Source organism: Panthera leo, chromosome A2 (assembly GCF_018350215.1).
Source record: "Panthera leo isolate Ple1 chromosome A2, P.leo_Ple1_pat1.1, whole genome shotgun sequence".
NCBI classification, from domain to species: Eukaryota; Metazoa; Chordata; class Mammalia; order Carnivora; family Felidae; genus Panthera; species Panthera leo.
Genome location: NC_056680.1, coordinates 90360376 through 90387435, shown reverse-complemented (window position 1 = coordinate 90387435; position 27060 = coordinate 90360376). Strand labels below are relative to the sequence as shown.

Here is a 27060-nt window from a genome sequence, read left to right as displayed (position 1 = left end):
TTGGCCTGTAGTTCTCTTTTTTTACTGGGTCTCTGTCTGGTTTAGGAATCAAAGTAATACTGGCTTCATAGAATGAGTCTGGAAGTTTTCCTTCCCTTTCTATTTCTTGGAATAGCTTGAGAAGGATAGGTATTATCTCTGCTTTAAATGTCTGGTAGAACTCCCCTGGGAAGCCATCTGGTCCTGGACTCTTATTTGTTGGGAGATTTTTGATAACCGATTCAATTTCTTCGCTGGTGATGGGTCTGTTCAAGCTTTCTATTTCCTCCTGATTGAGTTTTGGAAGAGTGTGGGTGTTTAGAAATTTGTCCATTTCTTCCAGGTTGTCCAATTTGCTGGCATATAATTTTTCATAGTATTCCCTGATAATTGTTTGTATCTCTGAGGGATTGGTTGTAATCATTCCATTTTCATTCATGATTTTATCTATTTGGGTCATCTCCCTTTTCTTTTTGAGAAGCCCGGCTAGAGGTTGGTCAATTTTGTTTATTTTTTCAAAAAACCAACTCTTGGTTTCGTTGATCTGCTCTACAGTTTTTTTAGATTCTATATTGTTTATTTCTGCTCTGATCTTTATTATTTCTCTTCTTCTGCTGGGTTTAGGCTGCCTTTGCTGTTCTGCTTCTATTTCCTTTAGGTGTGCTGTTAGGTTTTGTATTTGGGATTTTTCTTGTTTCTTGAGATAGGCCTGGATTGCAATGTATTTTCCTCTCAGGACTGCCTTCGCTGCATCCCAAAGCGTTTGGATTGTTGTATTTTCATTTTCGTTTGTTTCCATATATATTTTAATTTCTTCTCTAATTGCCTGGTTGACCCACTCATTCGTTAGTAGGGTGTTCTTTAACCTCCATGCTTTTGGAGGTTTTCCAGACTTTTTCCTGTGGTTGATTTCAAGCTTCATAGCATTGTGGTCTGAAAGTATGCATGGTATAATTTCAATTCTTGTAAACTTATGAAGGGCTGTTTTGTGACCCAGTATATGATCTATCTTGGAGAATGTTCCATGTGCACTCGAGAAGAAAGTATATTCTGTTGCTTTGGGATGCAGAGTTCTAAATATATCTGTCAAGTCCATCTGATCCAATGTATCATTCAGGGCCCTTGTTTCTTTATTGACTGTGTGTCTAGATGATCTATCCATTTCTGTAAGTGGGGTGTTAAAGTCCCCTGCAATGACCACATTCTTATCAATAAGGTTGCTTATGTTTATGAGTAATTGTTTTATATATCTGGGGGCTCGGGTATTTGGCGCATAGACATTTATAATAGTTAGCTCTTCCTGGTGGATAGACCCTGTGATTATTATATAATGCCCTTCTTCATCTCTTGTTACAGCCTTTAATTTAAAGTCTAGTTTGTCTGATATAAGTATGGCTACTCCAGCTTTCTTTTGGCTTCCAGGAGCATGATAGATAGTTCTCCATCCCCTCACTCTCAATCTAAAGGTGTCCTCAGATCTAAAATGAGTCTCTTGTAGACAGCAAATAGATGGGTCTTGTTTTTTTATCCATTCTGATACCCTATGTCTTTTAGTTGGTGCATTTAATCCATTTACATTCAGTGTTATTATAGAAAGATACGGGTTTAGAGTCATTGTGATGTCTGTATGTTTTATGCTTGTAGTGATGTCTCTGGTACTTTGTCTCACAGGATCCCCCTTAGGATCTCTTGTAGGGCTGGTTTCGTGGTGACAAATTCCTTCAGTTTTTGTTTGTTTGGGAAGACCTTTATCTCTCCTTCTATTCTAAATGACAGACTTGCTGGATAAAGGATTCTCGGCTGCATATTTTTTCTGTTTAGCACACTGTAGATATCGTGCCAAGCCTTTCTGGCCTGCCAAGTTTCAAAGGAGAGATCAGTCACGAGTCTTATAGGTCTCCCTTTATATGTGAGGGCACGTTTATCCCTTGCTGCTTTCAGAATTTTCTCTTTATCCTTGTATTTTGCCAGTTTCACTATGATATGTCGTGCAGAAGATCGATTCAAGTTACGTCTGAAGGGAGTTCTCTGTGCCTCTTGGATTTCAATGCCTTTTTCCTTCCCCAGTTCAGGGAAGTTCTCAGCTATAATTTGTTCAAGTACCCCTTCAGCACCTTTCCCTCTCTCTTCCTCCTCTGGGATACCAATTATGCGTATATTATTTTTTTTTAGTGTATCACTTAGTTCTCTAATTTTCCCCTCATACTCCTGGATTTTTTTATCTCTCTTTCTTTCAGCTTCCTCTTTCTCCATAACTTTATCTTCTAGTTCACCTATTCTCTCCTCTGCCTCTTCAAGCCGAGCCATCGTGGTTTCCATTTTGTTTTGCATTTCGTTTAAAGCGTTTTTCAACTCCTCGTGACTGTTCCTTAGCCCCTCGATCTTTGTGGCAAGAGATTCTCTGCTGTCCTGTATACTGTTTTCAAGCCCAGCGATTAATTTTATGACTATTATTCTAAATTCACTTTCTGTTATATTATTTAAATCCTTTTTGATCAGTTCATTAGCTGTTGTTATTTCCTGGAGATTCTTCTGAGGGGAATTCTTCCGTTTGGTCATTTTGGAGAGTCCCTGGCGTGGTGAGGACCTGCAGTGCACTTCCCCTGTGCTGTGGTGTATAACTGGAGTTAGTGGGCGGGGCCGCAGTCCGACCCGATGTCTGCCCCCAGCCCACTGCTGGGGCCACAGTCAGACTGGTGTGTGCCTTCTCTTCCCCTCTCCTAGGGGCGGGATTCACTGTGGGGTGGCGTGTCCCATCTGGGCTACTTGCACACTGCCAGGCTTGTGTTGCTGGGGATCTGGCGTATTAGCTGGGGTGGGTAGGCAAGGTGCACGGGGGCTGGAGGGGCAGGCTTAGCTCGCTTCTCCTTAGGTGATCCACTTCAGGAGGAGCCCTGTGGCAGCGGGAGGGAGTCAGATCCGCTGCCGGAGGTTTGGCTCCGCAGAAGCACAGAGTTGGGTGTTTGCGCGGAGCAAGCAAGTTCCCTGGCAGGAACTGGTTCCCTTTGGGATTTTGGCTGGGGGATGGGCGGGGGAGATGGCGCTGGCGCCTTTGTTCCCCGCCAAGCTGAGCTCTGCCGACCGGTGGCTCAGCAGCTCTCCCTCCCTTTGTCCTCCAGCCTTCCCGCTTTCCGAGCAGAGCTGTTAACTTATGACCTCCCAGACGCTAAGTCGTGCTTGCTGTCAGAATACAGTCTGTCCGGCCCCTCCGCTTTTGCCAGCCAGACTCGGGGGCTCTGCTTTGCCGGCGAGCCGCCCCTCCGCCCCGGCTCCCTCCCGCCAGTCCGTGGAGCGCGCACCGCCTCGCCGCCCTTCCTACCCTCTTCCGTGGGCCTCTAGTCTGCGCTTGACTCCAGAGACTCCCTTCTGCTAATCCTCTGGCGGTTTTCTGGGTTCTTTAGGCAGGTGTAGGTGGAATCTAAGTGATCGGCAGGACGCGCTGTGAGCCCCGCGTCCTCCTACGCCGCCATCTTCCGGACTCTCAGCAGTAGCATACTTTTTTATGTAGAAAATCTTAAGGATCACTTCTCAGCCTTTTGGCTAGGATCAAGTGAAAATCGTAAGGAATCTACAGTCTTCTAGAACTAATAATTGAATTTAGAAAGGTCACAAGTTACCAGATCAATTACATTTCTACACAGTAACAATAAACATGCACAACCCAAAATGTAAATAGTAAGTTAAAATTAATACCACTTGTGATCACTACAAATAAGGTAATACTTAGGTATACACTTCATAAAACATACATAGGATCTGTATGGTGATAATTATTAAATGGTCATGAAAGAAATCAAGGCTGAGTAATTGAAGAGACATGGTATGTTCATGGATTAGAAGACCCAACATAGTAAAGATGTCATTTCTTTCCAAACTGATGTGTATGTAGATATAAGGCACTTCCTATAAATATATAAATATTACAGTAGGGTTTTCTTGCGGACATAGACGAGACAGCTATTCTAAAATTTATATGGAAAGACACAGGCCCTAGAAGAGCTAAAACAATTTTGATAAAAATAAAGTGAGAAGAACAGGTCCGTCTGCTATCAAAGTTTACTCTACTGCTGTGGTATACTGGCTGAAGGATAGACTCATAAATCAATGAAAACAATAGAGAACCCAGAAATAGACTTACGCAAATATGCCCAGCTTATTTTTGATGAAGATACAAAGCAATTCAGTGAAGGAAGAATGAACTTTCAACAAATGGTGCTGGAGCATTTGGATATCCACAGGTGCAGGGGTGAGGGGGGGACCCTTGACTTAAACCTCACACCATATAAAAATTAACAAAAATGGATCATAGACTTATATGTAAGATGTAAAGCTATAAAACTTTGAGAAGAAAACACAGGAGAAAATCTTTAGGATCTGTGCCTAGGCAAAGAGTTCTTACATTTGATACTAAAAGCTCAATCCTTGGAAAGAAAAAATTATAAATTAGGCTTCATCGAAACTAAAAACTTTTGCTCTCTGAAAGCCATGTGAAGAGGATGAAAAGATGGGCTACAAACTGGGGAATAATTATATGCAAACTTATCCAGACAAAGGACTTAGTATCCTAAAACTAAAAACTCAGTAAAAAACAAAACAATTAGAATGGACAAAAGACATGAACAAACAGTTTGTCAAAAAGGATATACAGATAGCAAGTAAGCACATGAAAAGTTGTTCAGTATTATTAGCCATCAGGAAAGAACTAAATTAAACTACAATTAGATATCACTACACATCTATCAGAATTGCTAAAATAAAATTAAAAAATAATGAAACCAAATGCTGGTGAGATGCAGAGAAACTGAATAACTCGTAGATTGTTGGTGGGAATGTAAAATGGTAGGGCACTCTGGAAAACAGTTTTGCAGTTTCTGGAAAACTAAACATGCAGTTACCCATATAATTTAGCAATTGTACTCTTGGGCATTTATCTGAGAATAAAGAAAATTTTGTTCACTCAGAACCTGTATTCAAATGTTTTAGCAGCTTTATTTGTAATGGTTCAAAACTGAAACAACCCCAGATATCCTTCAACGTGTGAATGATTAAACTGTGGAATATTTATACCATGGAATACTACCTAGGAAAGAACTGGTAATATACACAACAACCCAGATGAATTTCCAGATAAATTATGCTGTGTGAAAAAAGCCAATCCAAAAAGGTCACATCACATTATGAATTAGCTTATATAAGTATTCTTGAAATGATAAAATTCATGACATAAAACAGATTATGGTTTTCAGGGTTAAGGGATAGGGAGGAGAGGAGAGGAAAAGCAAGGGGCAAGGAAAGAGGTGGCTGTGGCTATGAAGAGTAGCACCAAAGGATCCCTGTGGCGGAATTGTTATGTATCATGATTGGTCACATGAAGGTACAGAGATGATAATGTTGCTTAGAACTAATCACATGCACGTGAGTGCATGTAAAATAACATTGACAGATAAATGTTAAATGTTAAATTCCTGATTGGGATATTGTGCTGTAGTTTTCAAGATGTTTTTCTTGGGGAACACTAGATGAAGAGTATGTTGAAAAGTAAAATTTAACTGAGTGAATTTGAAGATCTGATTGGGTTTATTCATTGAAGCATGAATCAGGCAGCATCTCATCTACAAATAGAAAGGATCTCCAAAGAGCTGTATAAATGAAAGGTTTTTATCCGCAGAAGAGGACAGAAAGAGAAAGTTTTCTAACAAAAGATTGTGTCAGTCAAGATCACCTTCCTTTGGGGGAAGGGCATGCAGATGACTTCATTAGTACTGATCAAGTCATTTCAGAATGACTGGTTAAATGTCACATTCCTGGGAAAGGCTGAAACTGCAATTAGGTTAGATACTAAGTCTTGGTTTGCTGGCTTGAGGCTTAGCACAGGTGACTCCATTTTAGATCTTTTGTCTCTGTTGTTTCTTACAACTCTACGTGAGTCTACAGTTATCTTGAAATAGAAAAGTTAAAAAAAATATAAAGCATATATAAATTATATCAATACAAAACAAAAACCTAAACTGAGAAATGGAAAAATGGGAGAAAGATAAAGATCAAAATATCTGGTCAGAAATATTGCTTCTGAATGTATTAGTTTGAATAATACAAAATTGTCTATATTACACATCTTAACTTACTAAAATGGCAATTTCATGTCTCAAACTAAAAAAATTAAGTTTTGTTAAGAAATTGGCCATCTGTGGAAGAAAGGATGAGTAAGTGATACTTTATGTGGTTATTTGTAATGGAAGTATCACCATTCCATAATTTTATATTAGAGGGATAGTAAAAGTTCATTTTTCATATTCCTGAGAATAGTTTGGAGATTTTTTTTTTGTTGAAAAGACATGATCTCTTCAAAACAAAGAGAAACTAACAAACACTTAAGATTCTACCATAATCTTCCTAAGCCTATATATATTTGTGGAAGGTCTTAGAAGAGAAAAAGATCCAGGTTTATTGAAGTAATTGATATGGTACTTGATATATCAACAGTGAATTAAAATAGCATATTTTGAAACTCCAAATTCAAAAATATTTCTGGTAATCTTTCTGTATTTGTCTGCCTCGTGATCACTGTGGGATGAGGTTTCAAGGGCAACAGAGAAAAATAGCTGAAGCGTATTGCCTATGCCTCTTACATTATGCAGAGCTGTTTGTTCAGGGATGGCAATGACCACACTAACTCAGACACAGCACTGTGAATGATTTTGGCAAGTGTGGCAGAGAAACCCTAGGAAGGACGGGAGGGGCAGAAGAGTTTTCCCTTCTTCCCTTTGAGGTTCTCTGGCTGGTCTAATAATTAAATTGGTGTAAGACAGATTAACACTAGAATAACAAGAGTTTAATAACATGTATACTTCCTGTGTACATGGGAGGGACCAAGGAAAACTGAATAACTGCCCAAAATGGTTGAAGCCATCACCTTAAATACCATCTTCAGCTAAAGACAAAAGAAGGTGTTTGGGGTTGGGGTGTCAGTTATAGGAGCCTATTAGGAAAGGCACAATAAGCAAGGGTAAGGTTGTTATGCAGATTTAAGTATTTGGCTGTCTTCTCTTTTAATACGAGTTTCTAGAGATTTAAAGTCTCGCCCTTGTCTTGGCACATCAGGGAGATACTCTTCCAAATGGAGATTTCCATGTGTGCCTGGGTGACTCAGTCGGTTGAGCATCCAACTCTTGATTTTGGTTCAGATCATTGTCATGGATTGAGCCCCTTTTCAGGTTCCATGCTGAGCATGGCCCCTGCTTAAGATTCTCTCTCTCTCTCTCTCTCTCTCTCTCTCTCTCTCTCTCTGCCGCTCTCTTTTGCTCATGCACTCTTTCTCTCAAAACAACAACAACAACAAAAAACAAACAAAAAAACAAATGGAGATTTCCCTTATACATGTATATGTTCTTACAAAAGGCTAATTTCTGCTTGGTTCTTGGATTTCTTCCTGTGTTTGCAATTTCTTAAAAATAACAAATTTAAAATAATATGTGTCGGGGCATATTTTGTGTGGCAAATTTTGCTTCTTTGTGGTTGCTTTGAGAAGTCAAGAAAGTCTAGTGCATAAGTGGGTTATTGCTTTGGGTACCAAAGAAGATAGGTACATACAGCACCATATCTGTACATAGAACACAGTTAATAGATTTTCATTTGCCTTCAGCCACCCATTCTTGTTACTGGACAAGGGTCTGTTGCCTGGTGCTCAGCAAGCCAAATACTGACCCCAGTTTTGTGGCAGAGAAAAAGGGTTTTATTATAAGGCATCAAGCAAGAAAGTGAGAGAAAATTTCTCTGTCTGCCTCCCCGAAGGGCTGCAGTTGGGTATATATAAGGATAAGGGGTCAAGATGTCACAGGGTATGTAGGTTGAATGGAATAAGCTGATTGGATAAAAGGAAAAAGGGAGGTATTCTCTCTTCTGGGATTCATGTTCATTAAATAGCAGCATAAGAATGAGAGGTGTGGAGATCTCAGGGTATGTCATCACACAGATGTTACTTTTGTTCACTCTTGATGCCTTTTGTACAACCACAAGAATTCTTCCCATTTTGCTCTGTTCTCAGCTAGTCTTACCAGTGGTTGGTTGGCTTCTGCAAACCGGCTCCTAAATCGATCAGGTTAACCAGAGTTTCCTTACAGTAGAATGGCCAAGCATTTGTTAACTCAACATGTCAGTTTCCGTCTTAAATCCTTCACAGCTCCTTTTACTTTCACACACAGCAAAAGAAGAAATACACTGTTAAAATCAAAACCACTTAGAGCTTTTCACTGATATGACTTATATAAATGAGTCCACAAATGCCTATAAATTACTTATTGAAAGGGTGTAATACTTTATTATTAATTGCTTACATGTAACCCTTAGGTGGCTGACTACATAAGCATTCCAGGTACAAATAGTAACCTTAGTCCTTTGCCCATATCACTTGATCCGATTTTCATAATAGGGCCCTTGGGGAGCCCAGTTTACGTGTCAGTGGCTGGCCTCCCACCTTATACTTCTGTTCCAGAGAACAATTAGCAATTGCTGTGTTCAATTCATACCATATTTCCTTGATGTAATTAATGCCTTTTTTTCCCTGTTTTTATGATTATGGTATATACCTTCTTTTCTGAAATTTAAAATCTCCCCAAAGTTCCGTTTTATTTATTTAGATGAGGATCCGTGAGGTAGTTGGTGAAAAAATAAAAATTTTAATTTATTGTATGCCATCTCAGTCCAAAAAGAATTTGAAGTGGCTAATAGAGTGAATATATATACTTAAAAATAGTACATCATTTCCCTCTCTCTTTTTTCTCCTCCCATATGTTCATCTTGTTTTGTTTCTTAAATTCCACATATGACTGAAATTATATGATAATTGTCTTTCTCTGACTGACTTATTTTGCTTAGCATAATACATTCTAGCTCAATCCATGTTGTTTCAAATGGCAAGATTTCATTTTTTTTGATGGCTGAGTAATATTTCATTGTATATATATATATATATATATATATATATATATATATATACACCACTTCTTCCTTATCCATTCATCAGTCAATGGACGTTTGGGCTCTTTGCATAATTTGGCTATTGTTGATAATGCAGCTATAAACATTGGGTGCATGTACCCCTTCGAATCTGTATTTTTGTACCCTTTGGGTAAAAACCATGAGAGACTCTTAAAGGTAGGGAACAAATTGAGAGTTGATGGAGGGAGGTGGGTGGGGATGGGCTGGATGGGTGATGGATACTGATGAGAGCACTTGTAATGAGCACTGGGTGTTGTATGTAAGTGATGACCCACTGAATTCAACTCCTGAAACCAATATTGCACTGTCTGTTAGCTAACTAGAATTTAAATAAAAATTTGAAAAAAAAATAGAACATTATGACCAAAGATGAGTTGAAAGACAGATTTTATTCTATATATACACTAACATACAAACATTGTTGGTGTATATATTTGTGTTTCTTTTACAGAAGATAAAATTAACTTGTTAAAAATTTTCAAATGATCTGAAATTATATTTTTAAACAGATACTATCTTCATTTACTGATAAAGAACTCTTGGCATATGCAAAAGCTGGAGCAGTAGCTGAAGAGGTCTTAGCAGCAATTAGAACTGTGATTGCCTTTGGAGGACAAAAGAAAGAACTTGAAAGGTTTGAGTCTATTTTTTTAAGTTGCTAGAAATGTTAAGTTCTCTGTCATCTGATATGCCGTTCAGGTTGACAGTGTTGAGTATAAGGGTGTGTATGTGTGTGTGTATATTTTTTAATAGCTTCCTCGATGTCGTACAGCATAGCTAATATTCTGGAAAAGTTGTAATTTTAGTTGTATTCCTCTTATATCTGCTAATTCAAAACATTTTCTAGAATGTCTTAGGTGGGTAGTGACAATGAAATGGTTTCTTAAGGCTAACATATTTTATATATGATGATAATTTTCCCCATCAAGTTAATACTTGGTTCTCTAAGACTAAATGGGTATTTTGTGTAAGATCTAGGGAGACATTTTAATCTGTGGTTCATTTCCCCTCTTGCCCAGGCACCTAATCAGTTATGTGATGCTTTTGGAAGATAAAAATATAATTAAAAAGCACCTTTGTACAAAAGGTCAAAATCTTTATTATATGTTGTTTAGTATATTCTTGCATCTGTCCCTTTTTATTAGATTTATGAGAATGTAGATAGTAATTTATTGCAGTGTATAATATTCATCAGATCCATTGATTTCTAAACAGTGACAGACTTTATTTAAAATTGAATATATGTTATACTATTCTGATATTAGAGCATTTTAATGTTATGAACATATGTATATTTGGAAATTAGGAATAGTGAACTATATTGTTTGGAACATTATACATTGTTGGTAAAGCCATAAGAAAAACAAGGGAATTTTTATAAGTCAGAATAATAGTCCCCTCTGGGGGAGATGAGACATGGTTAATTAGATTAAGACTCATAGCAAGGGGCTTCTGTGGTTCTGGTGTGTTCTGTTTCTTGACCTCAGTTGTGTGCTGACATGGGTGTTAATGGCATAATTCTTTATAGTGTACCTATGTGTTTTTAGTATACTTGTGTTCATAATATATATTTCATACCCACAAAGATGCCCTCTGAGACTAAGCACCTACCATTATTCAAAGGAAAGCAGTACTGTATTCTCTCTCAATTTTTGGTAAGGTTTTTGCTTTTGCCTTAAAGTATGTCTGACTAGTAAAATGAGAAGTCTTGCCTAATGGTCAAGCAAGTATCCAGTCAAATACAGCTTTCCTCTTTTGGAGCTTAAATTTTATCAAGGGGAGGGGAAAGGTGCAGATGATCACAAATAAACAAAATATCTAATATACCAGTTGGGTAAATATTATTTGGGGATATAAAATACTCTGTTAGAGTCATAGGGCATACTATTTAAAAGATGATTCAGAAAACTCTTTTCTGAATAGTTAATGTTTGAGCAAACACAGAGGGAAGTTTTGAGCTCAGATTCTTTTCCAGTTTTTCTCAGTGGAAAGGTAGACCAGAGAAAGAATATGTCCACCAACATAGGGAAACAAATACAGCTTTTCTGCTTCTGCCCAGTTTCTGAGCTGGGGGAAAGCATCTCCCCATAGAAATCAAAATCTCAAGACTCACTCTCCGGTGCCCTTAGGATCTGAATTTACAAAATTCTGTGAGCTAAGGAGTGCTGTCTCCCCAAAACTGAGTATTTCACATTAAAAACAAATCCTAGTTCCATGATACCACTAGAGTATCTGGTAGAAGAAATGAAAAACTGCTGAAGATTAACAAATGAAGCATCCAAATTAAGAAGTTAGAAAAAGAACAACAGAGTAAAGGAAGTATAAGAAATAATAAACAGCAAAAAACAATTGAATAGAAAATAAATGTTAAAAAGCAGAGGCTTGACAAATCCATAAACTAATTCTTTGAAAAGACTAATAACCAAGTATTTTGCAAGTTTAATCAGGAATAAAAAAAGTAATAAAAAATTGCTACAGATAAAAATACATTTTATTTTTAAAAAGTACAGCTTCATGGCTCAAGAACAGACACTCAGACCAGTGGAATAGAATAGAGAACCCAGAAATGGACCCACAAACGTATGGCCAACTAATCTTTGACAAAGCAGGAAAGAATATCCAATGGAATAAAGACAGTCTCTTCAGCGAGTGCTGCTGGGAAAACTGGACAGCGACATGCAGAATGAACCTGGACCACTTTCTTACACCATACACAAAAATAAACTCAAAGTGGATGAAAGACCTCAATGTAAGACAGGAAGCCATCAAAATCCTCGAGGAGAAAGCAGGCAAAAACCTCTTTGATCTTGCCCGCAGCAATTTCTTACTCAACATGTCTCTGGAGCCAAGGGAAACAAAAGCAAAAGTGAACTACAGGGACCTCCTCAAAATAAAAAGCTTCTGCACAGCGAAGGAAACAATCAGCAAAACTAAAAGGCAACCGACAGAATGGGAGAAGATATTTGGAAATGACATATCAGATAAAGGGTTAGTGTCCAAAATCTAAAAAGAATTTATCAAACTCAACACCCAAAAAACAAATAATCCAGTGAAGAAATGGGCAAAAGACATGAATAGACACTTCTCCAAAGAAGACATCTAGATGGCCAACCGACACATGAAAAAATGCTCCACATCACTCATCATCAGGGAAATACAAATCAAAACCACAATGAGATACCACCTGACACCTGTCAGAATGGCTAACATTAACAACTCAGGCAACCACAGATATTGGCGAGAATACAGAGAAAGAGGATCTCTTTTGCATTGTTGGTGGGAATGCAAGCTGGTGCAGCCACTCTGGAAAACACTATGGAGGTTTCTCAAAAAACTAAAAATGGAACTACCCTACGACCCAGCAATTGCACTACTAGGCATTTATCCAAGGGATACAGGTATGCTATTTCGAAGGGACACATGCACCCCCATGTTTATAGCAGCCCTATCAACAACAGCCAAAGTATGGAAAGAGCCCAAATGTCCATTGATGGATGAATGGATAAAGAAAGTGTGGTGTATATATATACATACACAATGAAGTATTACTCGGCAATCAAAAAGAGTGAAACCTTGCCATTTGCAACTATGTGGATGGAACTGGAGGGTATTATGCTAAGTGAAATTAATCAGAGAAAGACAAAAATTATATGGCTTCACTCATATGAGGACTTTAAGACACAGAACAGATGAACATAAGGGAAGGGAAGCAAGAATAATATAAAAACAGGGAGGGGGACAAAACAAAAGAGACTCATAAATATGGAGAACAAACTGAGGGTTGCTGGAGGGGTTGTGGGGGGGGATGGGTTAAATGGGTAAGGGGCAATAAGGAATCTACTGAAATCATTGCTTCACTATATACTAACTAATTTGGATGTCAATTTTTAAAAATAAAAAAAGTTAAAACTATAGCTTCATACTAATAAATTATAAAACCCTAATGAAGTAGACAATATCCTAGAAAAATATAGGCTAAAACTCTCACTTGAGAGGATGAAAACTTGAGTAGGCCAACAATCATTAAAGGAATTGAATCCAAAGTTTAAAATCTCTACTCCTGCCCTTATATACACACATAAACAAGCAAAACCCACAGAGTCCAGATAATTTCACAGAAAGGTTCTACTAAAACTTCATGAATGAGATAACTCTATCTCATAGAAATTGTTTCAGAGAATGGAAGAAATATATATAGCAAGTTGTGAGTTCATCTTATGAGGCTAGTGTAACTTTGATGCCAGAATAAGACAGATACGTGAGAAAGGAAAATTACAAAGCAGTTTAACCTAAAACATAGATGCAGAAGGTGTAGATAAATTATTAGCTAAACAAATCCATGTGAAAAATATCATCAGATTAAAGAAATCTTGAACTTACTGGCTTTATCCCATGAATGCAAAGATGGTTAACATTAGGAAATCTATTAATATAATTAGTCATATTAACAGATTGAAAGGAAGAAGCATTTTATATTAACAGATGGTGAAAAAGAATTAATTATGTATTATTCATGACAAAAACTCATAAAACCAGGAGTAATAATTGATTTTCTTGATTCAATAAAAAGTATATACCAGAGATGTATAGGAAGCATCATACTTAATGGTGCAATGTGAAAAGCATTCCTTAAAATGATGAATGAAACAAGTATGTCTGCTAGCATTATTTCTGTTTAGTGTTGAACTGGTTCTAGATAAGACCAAAGAAATAAGTAAGAGTAAGAATAATAAAAGGAAAAGAAAAAAAAGAAATAAAAGTTATAAGGATTGAAAACAAGAAGCAAAACTGTCATTATTCACAGATGGTATGATTGTATGCACAAAAATTCCAGTAGCCTCTGCAGACTAATAATATTCAGTGAGATCTCTGGGTACCTGATCACAATTCAGAGAAAATTGCTGTGAAGCAACAATGAATGATTAGAAAACATATAAAATGTCATTAATTCTAAGATGCACATTTTTCTCTCACAGTTCTGAAACTGAGATAAATCTTACAATCAATGCCATCTTATAGTTGCTGTGGGTCTGGATTGAAGTCAGTTCTTGCAGGATTTGTGTTTGCTTCTGCCATTCACTGGGGACACTATTAACCTGAGACCACCTTACATTAAATTATATGTCTAGGAGTTTTTGAACCACACTGGCAGTGTGAATTTATAGTTCAGACCTGCATGAGTAATTGCCTGTGGTTCTGATTCTCAGGGAGTTGTTTTTCCTCCCTTTACCTGATGCCAGGGTTGAGACATGCAAGTTCCCTTGCTGTCACTTTCCCTGGGGCATGTGCTTACTATACTGAGGCTGTAGCCCTTTGACTCCCAGCTGTATATGGAGTGTCCTATTTTTTTTATTAATTTTTTTAATGTTTGTTTATCTTAAAGAAAAACAGAGTGCGGATGGGGGACGAGCAGAAAGAGAGGGAGACACAGAATCCGAAGCAGGCTCCAAGCTCTGAGCTGTCAGTGTAGAGCCCGACACGGGGCTTGAACTCACGACCCATGAGATCATGGCCTGAGCCAAAGTCAGTTGCTTTGATTGACTGAGCCACCCTGGCGCCCCTGAAGTATGCTATTAAATTCCTTAATGCTACATAAAATAACAGAATAACACTAACTTCTTACAATTAATGACATCCTAAATTTGATGAATAGGATAATTTTTAAAAAGGTATTATTAGAAATAAAAATTATAATTATGTATGGGATGTAAATAACATTGGTAAGGAGAGAAAGGACATCATGATAGTCAAGTCCAATCTTCAGAACTTAGATAAATCTGATTATTTTAGTTCGGTAAAAGTTTAAATAAATTGAGGTGTTTGTTGTTGTTTTTAGTTTAACTGTTTTCATTAATTAGGCACAGTAAGGTTTTTTTTTTTACCTAAAGAAGATGGGGATCAAATTTTTATTATAAGAATAAGCAAATGGGCGTACACAGCTGTTTTCAAAGATTCATTTTTTTGTGTGGCATCATTCATTCAGAAGACATTAGTTACTGGCATGTATCTTTGAAAGGACATTCTCTGCTGGCAAATTGGAAATTGGTTTTGCCTTTAAATAAAGAGTAGATTCAGGACTCCAACATGCTGGCATAAGTTTCTTTCCAGGTTGGCCATTTCTTGAAAGTTCATTCATTCAATAGTTTTAGCCAGTATCTACCACATGCACTGCACTAGGCTCTAGGTTTTCAGTAGTGAATTGGAAACGGAAAACCTTGTCCCTCTTATGATCCTTAGTCCAAAGAGTAAGATGGAGAAGAAGGGAAGGAAAGAAAGTAGAAAAGAAGGTAAAAAAGAAATCATTGATGAAATTAATTAAATTATCAACCTTTAAAAAAATTTTTTTAACGTTTTATTTATTTTTGAGACAGGGAGAGACAGAGCATGAACAGGGGAGGGTCAGAGAGAGGGAGACACAGAATCTGAAACAGGCTCCAGGCTCTGAGCTGTCAGCACAGAGCCCGACGCGGGGCTCGAACTCACGGACCGCGAGATCATGACCTGAGCTGAAGTCGGCTGCTTAACCGACTGAGCCACCCAGGCGCCCCAGACCTTTAAATTGTACTATGAAAGAATCAAGGAGTGTGCTGTAATAGCAAGGAGGGAAAATTTACTTTAAATATGGCAGTCAGGGAAGGCTGTGGCAGTCACGTCCTCTCTGAGGATATTTCATCTAGGCTGAGACTTGAGGGATTAGGAAAAGCCTGCCCTGGTGGGATTAGGGATAGAAGAGTCTTCCAAATTTCCCGAGGTGGCAGAGTTTGATGTATTCTAGAAAATACCACGAATGAGGCTTACATGCCTGGAGCTATGTTGAGTGAGGGGAGATGGAAAGGCTTTTGAAGGAAGCGGCGGTTATGGTGAGGAGGTAGGATTTTACTCCAAGGGCTCAGGGTTTTAACAAAGGAATGAGTATCCACATAATATGTTAACATCATTTCTCTGTGTGTAATTGGTTTGGTGATTGGAGGAGAGCAGTTAAAGATTGGAAACAGGGACCAGCTGTGGTTGTAGCCCAGGTGAAAAGGCTTATGGTGGCCTGAGGTAGACCGCAGGCAAGAGAGGGGAGAGAAGTACCTAGATTTCGGATATAATTTGGAAGTAGGATTGCTAAAATTATATTTAGACGAAATGTAACCCTTCAGTTTTCTTTTTAGTTCTTTCCCTTCCTTTCTCTGCTTCTGCATTGACAGGTAATTAAGGTCTTAGTTTGACTTTCTCTCCCAATTAACAGGTGCAGGAGGAAGCTGGCTTTCTTGGAAAGGAAATTTAACGAGAGTTTAAAAGGAAATTCAACTCAGTAGTATAAGAATAGCTTTATTCTCCTAATTTTAAAATGATATTTTCCTCTCTTGTGTATGTCCTACCTGTTAGTATTTATTTCTCTTGCTTAACTAAAATTGTTTCTTGCTCTTGTAAGTGGCTGTTTATATCACTGATGTATATTTTCATAATATTTAAGAATTTTTTTTCAAAATATCATTGTTTTTGTTGTGTATCTTTAATCCATTCTAGGAGTGTCACTTTAATTACCATTCTCATACTAATGCTTTTAATGAGTAGATTTGATTATCTGGTTTTATAGTGTGGTATTTTTATTAAAATGCTAATCAAAAAGCCTATGTAAAAGTATTGTCGATTTCTCCTTCCTCCTTACCCTCTTCCATTTTTCATTTTCTTTTCTGGTATCTAAATGATTTTCTTCCTTGTTGTTGCTTCTTCCTGTGAAAGTGTTTCCTCTGGCTGCATGGTACCACAACATGTCATTGAAATGATTTCTGCATTAGTCTCGGTAAGCAAGAACTGATGTAAAGGAAATAACAATAAAGGTGTGGGTCATGTGCATTAAAGTTCCTTATTTGTAATCATGTATTGTCCATGCCTGGTAATGTCTTTTGTCTCGGTCAACTCAAAAAGTGGGAAATAGACAGATAGATAGATAGATCAACCATTGAAACACGTTACTCAAAAATAATGTTTTTGTTCAAAGATTATAAGTGGCAAGTTAGGGTTTTTTGCAGAGAGAAACTCTAATAATTTACTATTTTATTACTCTAAAGTTCTGTTTAAGTTCCGTCTTTAGTAGACATAGTAGTCATGTAAATTGCATTTGTCATGCTTTTAATTAGTACAGTAGCTAGTTAAAAAAAGTCATGAAGGCAAGAAAGAAGGCATGCTCTTACCGGAGCAAGACTTTACCTTGGCTGTACATTCCAACTAACAGAATGAATCCTCCAAAGAAAATATAATACTACATAATATTTATGTAGTTATGCTTTTACAGATCAAAGACCTCAACATATGAATTCTATATGGAAGTAAGTTCTTTCATTTCAGTAGCTATGAACTTTTTCCTCCTGCAAGGCAATGTTCTAAATTCCCAGGGAGATATGATTAAAAAGGATGAAGACAGATTTAAGACTCAATTATAATCTATCCTATTTCTCTAATAATTTTACATTGATTATATATTTACAGAGATTCTTAAGAAAAGAGACATGGAGATAAGCTAATGGAGCCCACATAAAAAAAAGAAGAAGAATTTTCCTTAATGTTTCCTTAAACATTCAGAGATTTAAGGGATTTCCTTGTGGTGGGCACTTTCTAGCATTATATCTGCTTTTTATTATTTAATTTAAAAGATGTGCAGATTATGAAGGAAAAACAGATGTTTTCATAGCTTCTATTTTTGTCTTGACTATGAAATAATGCAAATTCTGGAAGTTTTGCTAAACATAATTTCCCTTATTTCACTATTGTTAAGGCCAGAAAGAACCTTTTGTAACACTTTCCCCCAAATTATTTAATCTCTGTAATCCTCAGTTTACTCTTTTACAAGAAGGGATTAATATAATACTAACATCATAGGGTCAACGTGTGGACAAAAGGAGAAAATACATGTAAAACACCTACCAACAGGGCTGGGCACATTCTAAGTACTTCATAACCATCATGTTATCTTGGCTCATTTCTTATGATTTATGAGTATTTGTGATAGTTTTTGTTATTTCTCCCAGGTACAACAAAAACTTAGAAGAAGCTAAAAGAATTGGGATAAAGAAAGCTATCACAGCCAACATTTCTATCGGTATTGCTTTCCTGTTGATCTATGCATCATACGCCCTGGCATTCTGGTACGGGACCTCCTTGGTCCTCTCCCATGAATATTCTATTGGACAAGTACTCACTGTAAGTGATGTTTTGTTAAGAAGTGAATCTCTCATAAAAACTTCAGTGAAGTTGAGTGGTGTTGGCTTGAATGATGTTGGAGAATAGATTTTGAAGAACTATTAATACAAAGAGTCATGTGCTACTAGATTAAAAGTGGAAAGGCAATTAGATGTATTGAGTAACCAATGTTGTCTTTTTTGCAGATCCCTTGCGCAGTTTTTTCTTGCAGCCTAAATAATGCTAACATTACTAATCTCTGTAGCATGAACTTTCATTTGTTGAGATTATTTCTTTGTGTCAGGCTCAATGCTAAGCATTTTGATTTTATTTTCTGATTTACTCTTCACAGCAACAAATGGCAAAATACACAGTTTAACTATTTTTCAAATTCTTTTGAATGACAGCTAGTCCAACTTGCGAAATTATGGAAGTATTAATTGTTACCCATCCTTAAAAAATTCTGTTTAGAGGTTCTCTGCCTTACAGACCTTTGTACAAGCACAGAAAGCTTGCCATTGATGTTACCCTTTTTTATTTAAAAATGGTGAAATGGTTCATAAACCAAGCTCAATCTGTATCTTGATCTAATAAAGCACATAGTTAGAAGAGTGACCCAGTTCCTTTTTCGTAGGCCAAGCACAGGTATATTGTTAGTACCCAGACCATATTTTGTTAAGTCCCTTAAAATACTTCAGGAACCAGATTTGTAATGTGGATATAATAATTGTCTCATCCAAAAGGTGCAAGGCTATTTAGTTAAGAATGGCTTTTAACAAAAGGCTTTTATTAGGATAGTAATGTTGGTGAACCTAGGTTGCAATAAGAAATGTGTTCTACTTAATTGTAATGCCGATAAGCAGTTTAAAATCCTGTGTTCACTGATCCTAGATCTGCCTCACAAACTGGAAGTGTGCAGAATATGAGTAAGAACATGGGATTTGAAATCAGGCTGACTTGGTTCAAATTCCAGCTGTGCCACTTACTAGCTGTGTGGTTTGGGGTAGCCACCTAGACTTCAAGTTTATGCTACCTCTTTTGCCAGATGAAAATGGCAGGAATACTTTGCCATAACTTTTCAGTGTAGTTGTAAGTCCTAACATGAGAAAATGAATATAGAATCACTTAGCAAAACTCCTTCTGGGTAAATTATTGGGTAATATAATATCTGTGTGACTTAGAAAGAAATGAATAGTGATACTAGTTGCCTGTAACCCTGAAGAAAAACATTTTCATTTTGGCAAAATGAAAAATAGAAAACCTGTTTATCAGACCTCAAAGGGAACACAGTCTGTTAGAAGGAAAGAAGACAACCCGATAAAGAATAATGCCCTAGATGTATGCTTTATCATTTACAAAATGTTTTCATATATACTGTTTCATTTGATACAACTCTGAGGTTGCCAGGTAAGGAAAACAGACAGAATCCTGCGTACTTTTGCAAATTTGGACCTTGGTTTTCTAACACTCCTATTGATGTTTGTCTCCCCTCTACCCTGCTGATGATCTAAACCAAACTTCTTAGCCATTAAATAAATATATACTAGAATTATTATTATATTTTGGTCCTGTGGAATTTATATCATTGTTTCACTGAGCAAGTAAGACTAATTCTGCATTATAAATCAAAAAAATATTTAGGGGCGCCTGGGTGACTCAGTCAGTTGAGCATCCGACTTCAGCTCAGGTCATGATCTCACACAATCTCTATACTGACAGCTCAGAGCCTGGAGCCTGCTTTAGACTCTGTGTCTCCCTCTCTCTCTGCCCCTCCCCTGCTCACACCCTGTCTCCTCCCTCCCTCTCTCTCTCTCTCTCTCAACAATAAATAAATAAATAAATAAATAAATAAATAAAAAGTTAAAAAATTTTTTAAAAGTATTTAAATTGTTAAAATGTTTTTAACACCCAGTATTCGTAAGTTGCCTTGCCATTTCAAAATTTAATTAGCTGAAAAAAATAAAAATAACATTTAATTAGCTATGTTAGAAGGAAGATGTATGGAAAAAAATGTAATAAACACTAAGTAACTTGATGATTTTCCTTCACATTCTTCAGGTTTTCTTTTCTGTATTAATTGGGGCTTTTAGTGTTGGACAGGCATCCCCAAGCATTGAAGCATTTGCAAATGCAAGAGGAGCGGCTTATGAAATCTTCAAGATAATTGATAATGTAAGTTTGGGCTAGCCATTGATACATCTCTCTAAATGTTTTTCTAATTAAAAGTCAGCCTCTTTATCGCTTTATCCAACTCTCCACAAAAACCTTCTGAAATTTTATTCTGTTTAGAAACCAAGTATTGACAGCTATTCGAAGAACGGACACAAACCAGATAATATTAAGGGAAATCTGGAGTTCAAAAACGTTCACTTCAGTTACCCATCTCGAAAAGAAGTTAAGGTACAATGATAAATGATTCATGAGCGATTCCACCATGTATTGGATGAGGAGTCTCTGATACTTTCTTTTAGTGATTTTAAAGAAATGTATATTTAACCCTAGGTTTGACTTGAACTGTCAATTCATAGTCCCAATATCTGTGTATTGCCCTTAAGTTTATTTCTCATTCATTCTGTTAGATCTTGAAGGGCCTCAACCTGAAGGTTCAGAGTGGGCAGACAGTGGCCCTGGTTGGGAACAGTGGCTGTGGGAAAAGCACGACAGTGCAGCTGATGCAGAGGCTCTATGACCCCACAGATGGCATGGTGAGGTGACTCTTGCTGAACTAGATGCTGCAGCAATCAGCAGTTACCATTGCAGATTTCACATTAAAAATCTGCAGTGCATGGAAATCACACTTACTTTTTATTTCAGGTCAGTATTGATGGACAGGACATTAGGACCATAAATGTGAGATATCTTCGGGAAATCATTGGTGTGGTGAGTCAGGAACCTGTGTTGTTTGCCACTACAATAGCTGAAAACATTTGCTATGGCCGTGAAAATGTCACCATGGAGGAGATTGAGAAAGCTGTCAAGGAAGCCAATGCCTATGACTTTATCATGAAACTCCCTAATGTAAGTCTTCCTTGATCTTTGCCATGCTAGAGATTCAAAGAATAGAATGCTGACTAATGCCTAAGAAGTTAGGAATCTACTAAAAAAATAGATGATCCTTCTAAGAAGAAAGATCAAAATTCCTTCAGATTTTCAAGCTCTAGCACCATCAACTAGTAGTAGGCATATTTGTAAAAAATGGTGTTGGTTATTGCTAAATTTTAAGGAACTGGACTGTATTACCTGTGGGCCTTGGATTGTTTATGGGATTACTTCCCATCTTAAAATGTGACCTGAGATAGCTTGTTCTTTTGCTAACCGCCTTTATCTTCTGTGTTGTAGAAATTTGATACCCTGGTTGGAGAGAGAGGGGCCCAGCTGAGTGGTGGACAGAAACAGAGAATCGCCATCGCTCGGGCCCTGGTTCGCAACCCCAAGATCCTCCTGCTGGATGAGGCCACATCAGCCTTGGACAGTGAAAGTGAAGCAGTGGTTCAGGTGGCCCTGGATAAGGTCTGTGAGCCTCAATTCACACTGACTTGATTCATGAGCATAATACTATTTTTAAAAAGGGACATTTCCAATGACTCCTAAAGTGATCTTTTAAGCTATCAAAATGAAATCTTCAGTCCTATTTGGACCTATTCATTTAATTTCTATTTATCTCCTTTTTAAAGTAGAAATGAACAAATTTTGACTGAATGGTACTTGGGAATTTTTTAAATTAAACAATGAGAAATACGGATTCAAATGAAAATTGGTCTTCATTGCAATCTTGAAAATTTGACTTTAGAGATAACCCAGTTATTTAGACTTTCTGTTTTGTCAACAAGAGGAAAATATAATTTGAAGTTTCACATTTAATTTCCAAGATGTAAATACCTATTGAAGACTACCGGAAATGAGAAACCCCTTGTCCACAGAGAACTGATGATGTTGGAAACTTACGTGGGCCATGAAAATTCCTTGACTGTCAACAGGGTTTGACCTTCCTGCATTCCCTGAGTTCACATGACTTGTTCACAAAATTAGATTTGAGTGTACTGTGCCAGTCTTGTGTGCTTGGTCTCTGGCATGTATTGGTAACCAGGCTAGTTCTGTGAGGACAAGGAATGTGAAGACCTTTTTTTAAGTTTTTATTTAAATTCCAGTTAGTTAACCTACAGTATAATATTAGTTTCAGGTATACAATATAGTGATTTAACACTTCCATATATCTGGTGCTCATCAAAATAGTGCTCTCCTTAATCCCCATCACCCATCCCCCAACAACCTCCCACAACCCTCAGTTTGTTCTCCATAGTTAAGAGTCTGTTTCTTAGTTTGCCTCCCTCTCTTTTTCTCTTTGCTTGTTTGATTTGTTTGTTAAATTCCACATTTGAGTGAAATCACATGGTGTTTGTCTTTCTCTGACTGAATTTCATTTAGCATAATGCTCTTCACCTCCATCCATGTCATTGCAAATGGCAAGATTTCATTCTTTTGTATGGCTGAATAATATGCCTTTGTATATATATACCACATCTTCTTTACCTTTTCATCTGTTGATGGATACTTTTTGGCTATTTCCATAATTTGGCTATTATAGCTAATACTACTGTAAACATTGGGGTGCATGTATCCCTTTGAATTAGTATTTGTGTATCCTTTGGGTAAATGCCTAGTAGTGCACTTGCTGGATCATAGGGTAGTTCTATTTTTAATTTTTTGAGGAACCTCCATACTGTTTTCCACAGTGGCTGCACTAGTTTGCATTCCCACCAGCAGTGCTAGAGGATTTCTTTTTCTCAGCATCTTCACCAACACCTGTTGTTTCTTGTGTTGTTGATTTTAGCCATTCTGACAGGTGTGAGGTAATGGCTCACTGTGATTTTGATTTGTATTTCCTTGCTGATAAGTGATATTAAGCATCTTTTCATGTGTCTGTTGGTCATCTGGATGTCTTCTGTGGAAAAATGTCTTTTCATGTCTTCTGCCCATGTTTTAATTGGATTATTCATTTTTTTGAGTGTTGAGTTTTATAAATTGTTTATATATTTTGGACACTAACCTTTATCAGATATGCCATTTGCAAATAACTTCTGCCATTCTTTAGGTTGCCTTTTTTGTTTATTGTTCCCTTTGCTATGCAGAAGCTTTTTATGTAAGCTTAAGTCCTGTTAGTTAAGTCCTGTTAGTTCATTTTTGCTTTTGTTTCCTTTGGCTGAGGAGACATGTCTAGAAAGAAGTTGCTGTGGCCAGTGTCAAAGAGGTTACTACCTGTTGTTGCTCTAGGAATTTTATGGTTTCAAGTTTCAAATTTAGGTCTTTAATCCATTTTGAATTTATTTTTGTGTTGGTGTAAGAAAGTGGTCGACTTTAATACGTTTGCATGTGGTTATTTATCCAGTTTTCCCAAAACCATTTGTTAAAGAAATTGTCTATTTCCTGTTCGATATTCTTTCCTGCTTTGCTGAAGATTAATTGAGCATATAGTTGTGTGTTCATTTCTGGGTTTTCTCTTCCGTTCCATTTATCTTTGTGTCTGTTTTTGTGCCAGTACCATCCTGTTTTGATCACTACAGCCTTGTAATATAACTTGAAGTCTGGAATTGTGTTGCTTCATGCTTTGCTTTTCTTTTTCAAGGTTGCTCTGCCTATTTGGGGTCTTTTGTGGTTCCCTATACATTTTAGGATTGTTTGTTTTAGCTCTGTGAAAAATGCTGTTGGTGTTTTCATAGGGATTGCATTAAATCTATAGATTGTTTTGAGTAATACAGACATTTTGACACTGTTTGTTCTTTCAATTCATGAGCATGGACTGTTTTTCCATATCCTTGTGTCATATTCAGTTTGTTTTATTGGTGTTTATAAAGTTTCAGGGTACAAGTCTTTCACCTCTTTGGTTAGATTTATTCCTAGGTATCTTACTGGTTTGGGTGCAATTGTATATGGATGATTCCTTTTCTGATGTTTCATTATTGATATATAGAAATGCAGCAGATTTCTGCATGTTGATTTTGTATCCTGCAACTTTACTGAATTCATGTATCAGTTCTAGCAGTTTTTTGGTAAAGTCTTTTGGGTTATATAGAATATTATGTCGTCTGCAAGTAGTTTTACTTCTTCCTTACCAGTTTGTATGCTGTTTATTTCTTTGTGCTGTCTGATTGCTGTTGCTAGGACTTCCAGTACTATGTTAAATGATAGTGGTGAGAGTAGACATGTCTGTCTTGTTCCTGACCATAGAGAAAAAATTCAGTTTTTTCCCACTGAGGATGATATTAGCTGTGGGTTTTTCTCTTTTTTTAAGTTTATTAATTTTATTTTGAGAGAGACAAAGTGAGAGAGAGAGAGAGAGAGAGCAAGAGTGCAAATCCAGTGTGTCATTCAAAGCCATTGTTTCCTTGTTTATTTTCAGTTTAGATGATCTGTCCATTGATGTAAGTGGGTGTTAAAGTCCCTTACTATTATTATGTTATTTCAGTTAGTTCCTTTATGTTTGTTATTAATTGTTTTATATATTTGGGTGCTTACATGTTGGGTGCGTAAGTATTTGTAATTGTTATATCTTCTTGTTGGATTGTCCCCTTTATGATTATATAATACCCGTCTTTGCCTCTTTTTTCAGTCTTTGTTTTAAAGTCTGGTTTATCCACTCTGGAAAACAGTGTGGAGGTTACTCAGAAAATTAAAAATAGACCTACCCTATGACCCAGCAATAGCACTGCTAGGAATTTACCCAAGGGATACAGGAGTACTGATGCATAGGGGCACTTGTACCCCAATGTTTATAGCAGCACTCTCAACAATGGACATTTAGGCTCTTTCCATAATTTGGCTATCAACTGATGAATGGATAAAGAAATTGTGGTTTATATACACAATGGAGTACTACGTGGCAATGAGAAAGAATGAAATATGGCCCTTTGTAGCAACATGGATGGAACTGGAGAGTGTTATGCTAAGTGAAATAAGCCATACAGAGAAAGACAGATACCATATGTTTTCCCTCTTATGTGGATCCTGAGAAACTTAGCAGACACCCATGGGGGAGGGGAAGGAAAAAAAAAAAAAAGGAGGTTAGAGTGGGAGAGAGCCAAAGCATAAGAGACTCTTAAAAATTGAAAACAAACTGAGGGTTGATGGGGGGTGGGAGGGAGGGGAGGGTGGGTGATGGGTATTGAGGAGGGCACCTTTTGGGATGAGCACTGGGTGTTGTATGGAAACCAGTTTGACAATAAACTTCATATATTGAAAAAATAAATAAAGTCTGGTTTATCCAATATAAGTATTGCTACTCTGGCTTTCTTTTGATATCCATTTAAGTGATAAATGTTTCTCTACCTCCTCACTTTCAATCTGTAGGTGTCTTTGGTTCTAAAATGAGTCTCTTGTAGGCAGCATATAGATGGATCTTATTTTTTTTATTCATTCTGACACCCTGAGTCTTTTGATTGGAGTGTTGAATCCATTAACATTCAAAGTAATTATTGATAGAGATGTATTTAATGCCATTTTATTACTTGTTTTGTCATTGTTTCTAGAGGTTTTCTCTGATCCTTTTTTGTCTTTGTCACTTTTGGTCTCTTTGTTGCACTCAAAGAGTACCCTTTAATATTTCTTGCAGGGCTTTTTTAGTGGTCACAAACTCCTTTAGTTTTTGTTTGTCTGGGAAACTCTATCTCTCCTTTTGTTCTGAATGGTAGCCTTGCAGAATAGAGTATTCTTGGCTGCAGATTTGTCCCTTTCAGTGCTTAAATATATCCTGGCACTCCTTTTTGACTTCCCAAGTTTCTGTTGAGAGATCTCCAGCTAGTCTTATGGGTTTTCCCTTGTAAGTTAACACTTTTTTTCTTGCTGCCTTTAAGATTTTTTTTTATCACTGTATTTTGCAAATTTAATTACAGTGTGTCTTGGTGTTGGCCTGCTTTTGTTGATTTTAATAGGAATTCTTTTTGTCTTTTGGATTTGGATGTCTGGTTTTGTTGTTGTTGTTGTTGTTGTTAGATTAGGGAATTTTTCTGCTATTATTTCTTGAAATAATTTTTCTGCCCCCTTTTCTCTTCCTCTCCTGGGACTCCTATAATAGGAATGTTACTATGTCTGATGGAGTCACTGAGTTCCCAAAGTCTGTTCTCATATTCCACAATTCCTTCTCTTTTGTTCAGCTTTATTATTTTTCATTATTTTGTTTTCTAGGTCACTAGTTCATTCCTTTGATTCTTCCAGCCTGCTGTTCATTGCATCAAACCTGTTTCTAATCTCTGTGGTAGGGATCTCCCTGAAATCTTCTTTTCTCAAGTCCCCAGTGAAGATCCTTATGATTGTTGCTTTAAATTCTCCATCAGGCATGTTACTTATATCTGTTTTGCTTAGTTCTCTGGCCATGGCTTTATCTTGTTCTTTCATTTGGGATAAATTCCTCTGTCTTAGTATGTTCTAAGTGTCTGCCTTCTTTTCTGTGTTAGAAAGGCCATTTATGTCTCCTGCTTCTGAAAATGATGACCTTATAAAGAAGTGGTCATGTAGTATCCAGGGCCTGGTGCTTCAGGGAGTGTCTCTGGTTTGTGCTATGTGTGCTCTGCTATTGTGTTTTGGCTGCTCTATCCTTCAGGCCAGGCATCTGCAGAGGCTCTTCTTGTCTGCTGTGGGCAGTGTTTGATCCTTGGCCTGAATGTGGTTTTAACTAGGTATGCTCTGGTCTGCTTGTGAAGTGAGACTTCATACCAACTCCCCAGAACTGAGGCCCTGCAGAACTCTCTGATTGGGAGACGTAGAGTGGGCAGGAGTTGGTGCTGGTCTTCTCGGGGAGGACCCCGCCACTCTGAGAGTAACGCAAGCCTGACTTAGAATGGCAGTCCCGCCAGAGCATGGTGAGGGGGAGCTTGGTTTCAAGGCTGCAAGTTAGGCAGCCTTTGTCTGAGCTGAGCTGTTTCC

The 27060-nt window shown here is 37.2% G+C and overlaps 1 protein-coding gene across 2 annotated transcripts in view; it reads left to right on the top strand.

Annotated features, from left to right (window-relative positions):
• The window catches only part of ABCB1 (ATP binding cassette subfamily B member 1), a 217708-nt gene that overhangs the window by 44602 nt on the left and 146046 nt on the right, over nt 1-27060 (top strand). For both annotated transcript variants that reach the window (XM_042916931.1, XM_042916940.1), the window contains exons 8-14: nt 9486-9610; nt 17994-18165; nt 20203-20316; nt 20434-20544; nt 20724-20849; nt 20959-21162; nt 21484-21654. In XM_042916931.1, the coding sequence (XP_042772865.1) occupies nt 9486-9610; nt 17994-18165; nt 20203-20316; nt 20434-20544; nt 20724-20849; nt 20959-21162; nt 21484-21654 (1023 nt within the window). The remainder of the gene's footprint in view (nt 1-9485; nt 9611-17993; nt 18166-20202; nt 20317-20433; nt 20545-20723; nt 20850-20958; nt 21163-21483; nt 21655-27060) is intronic.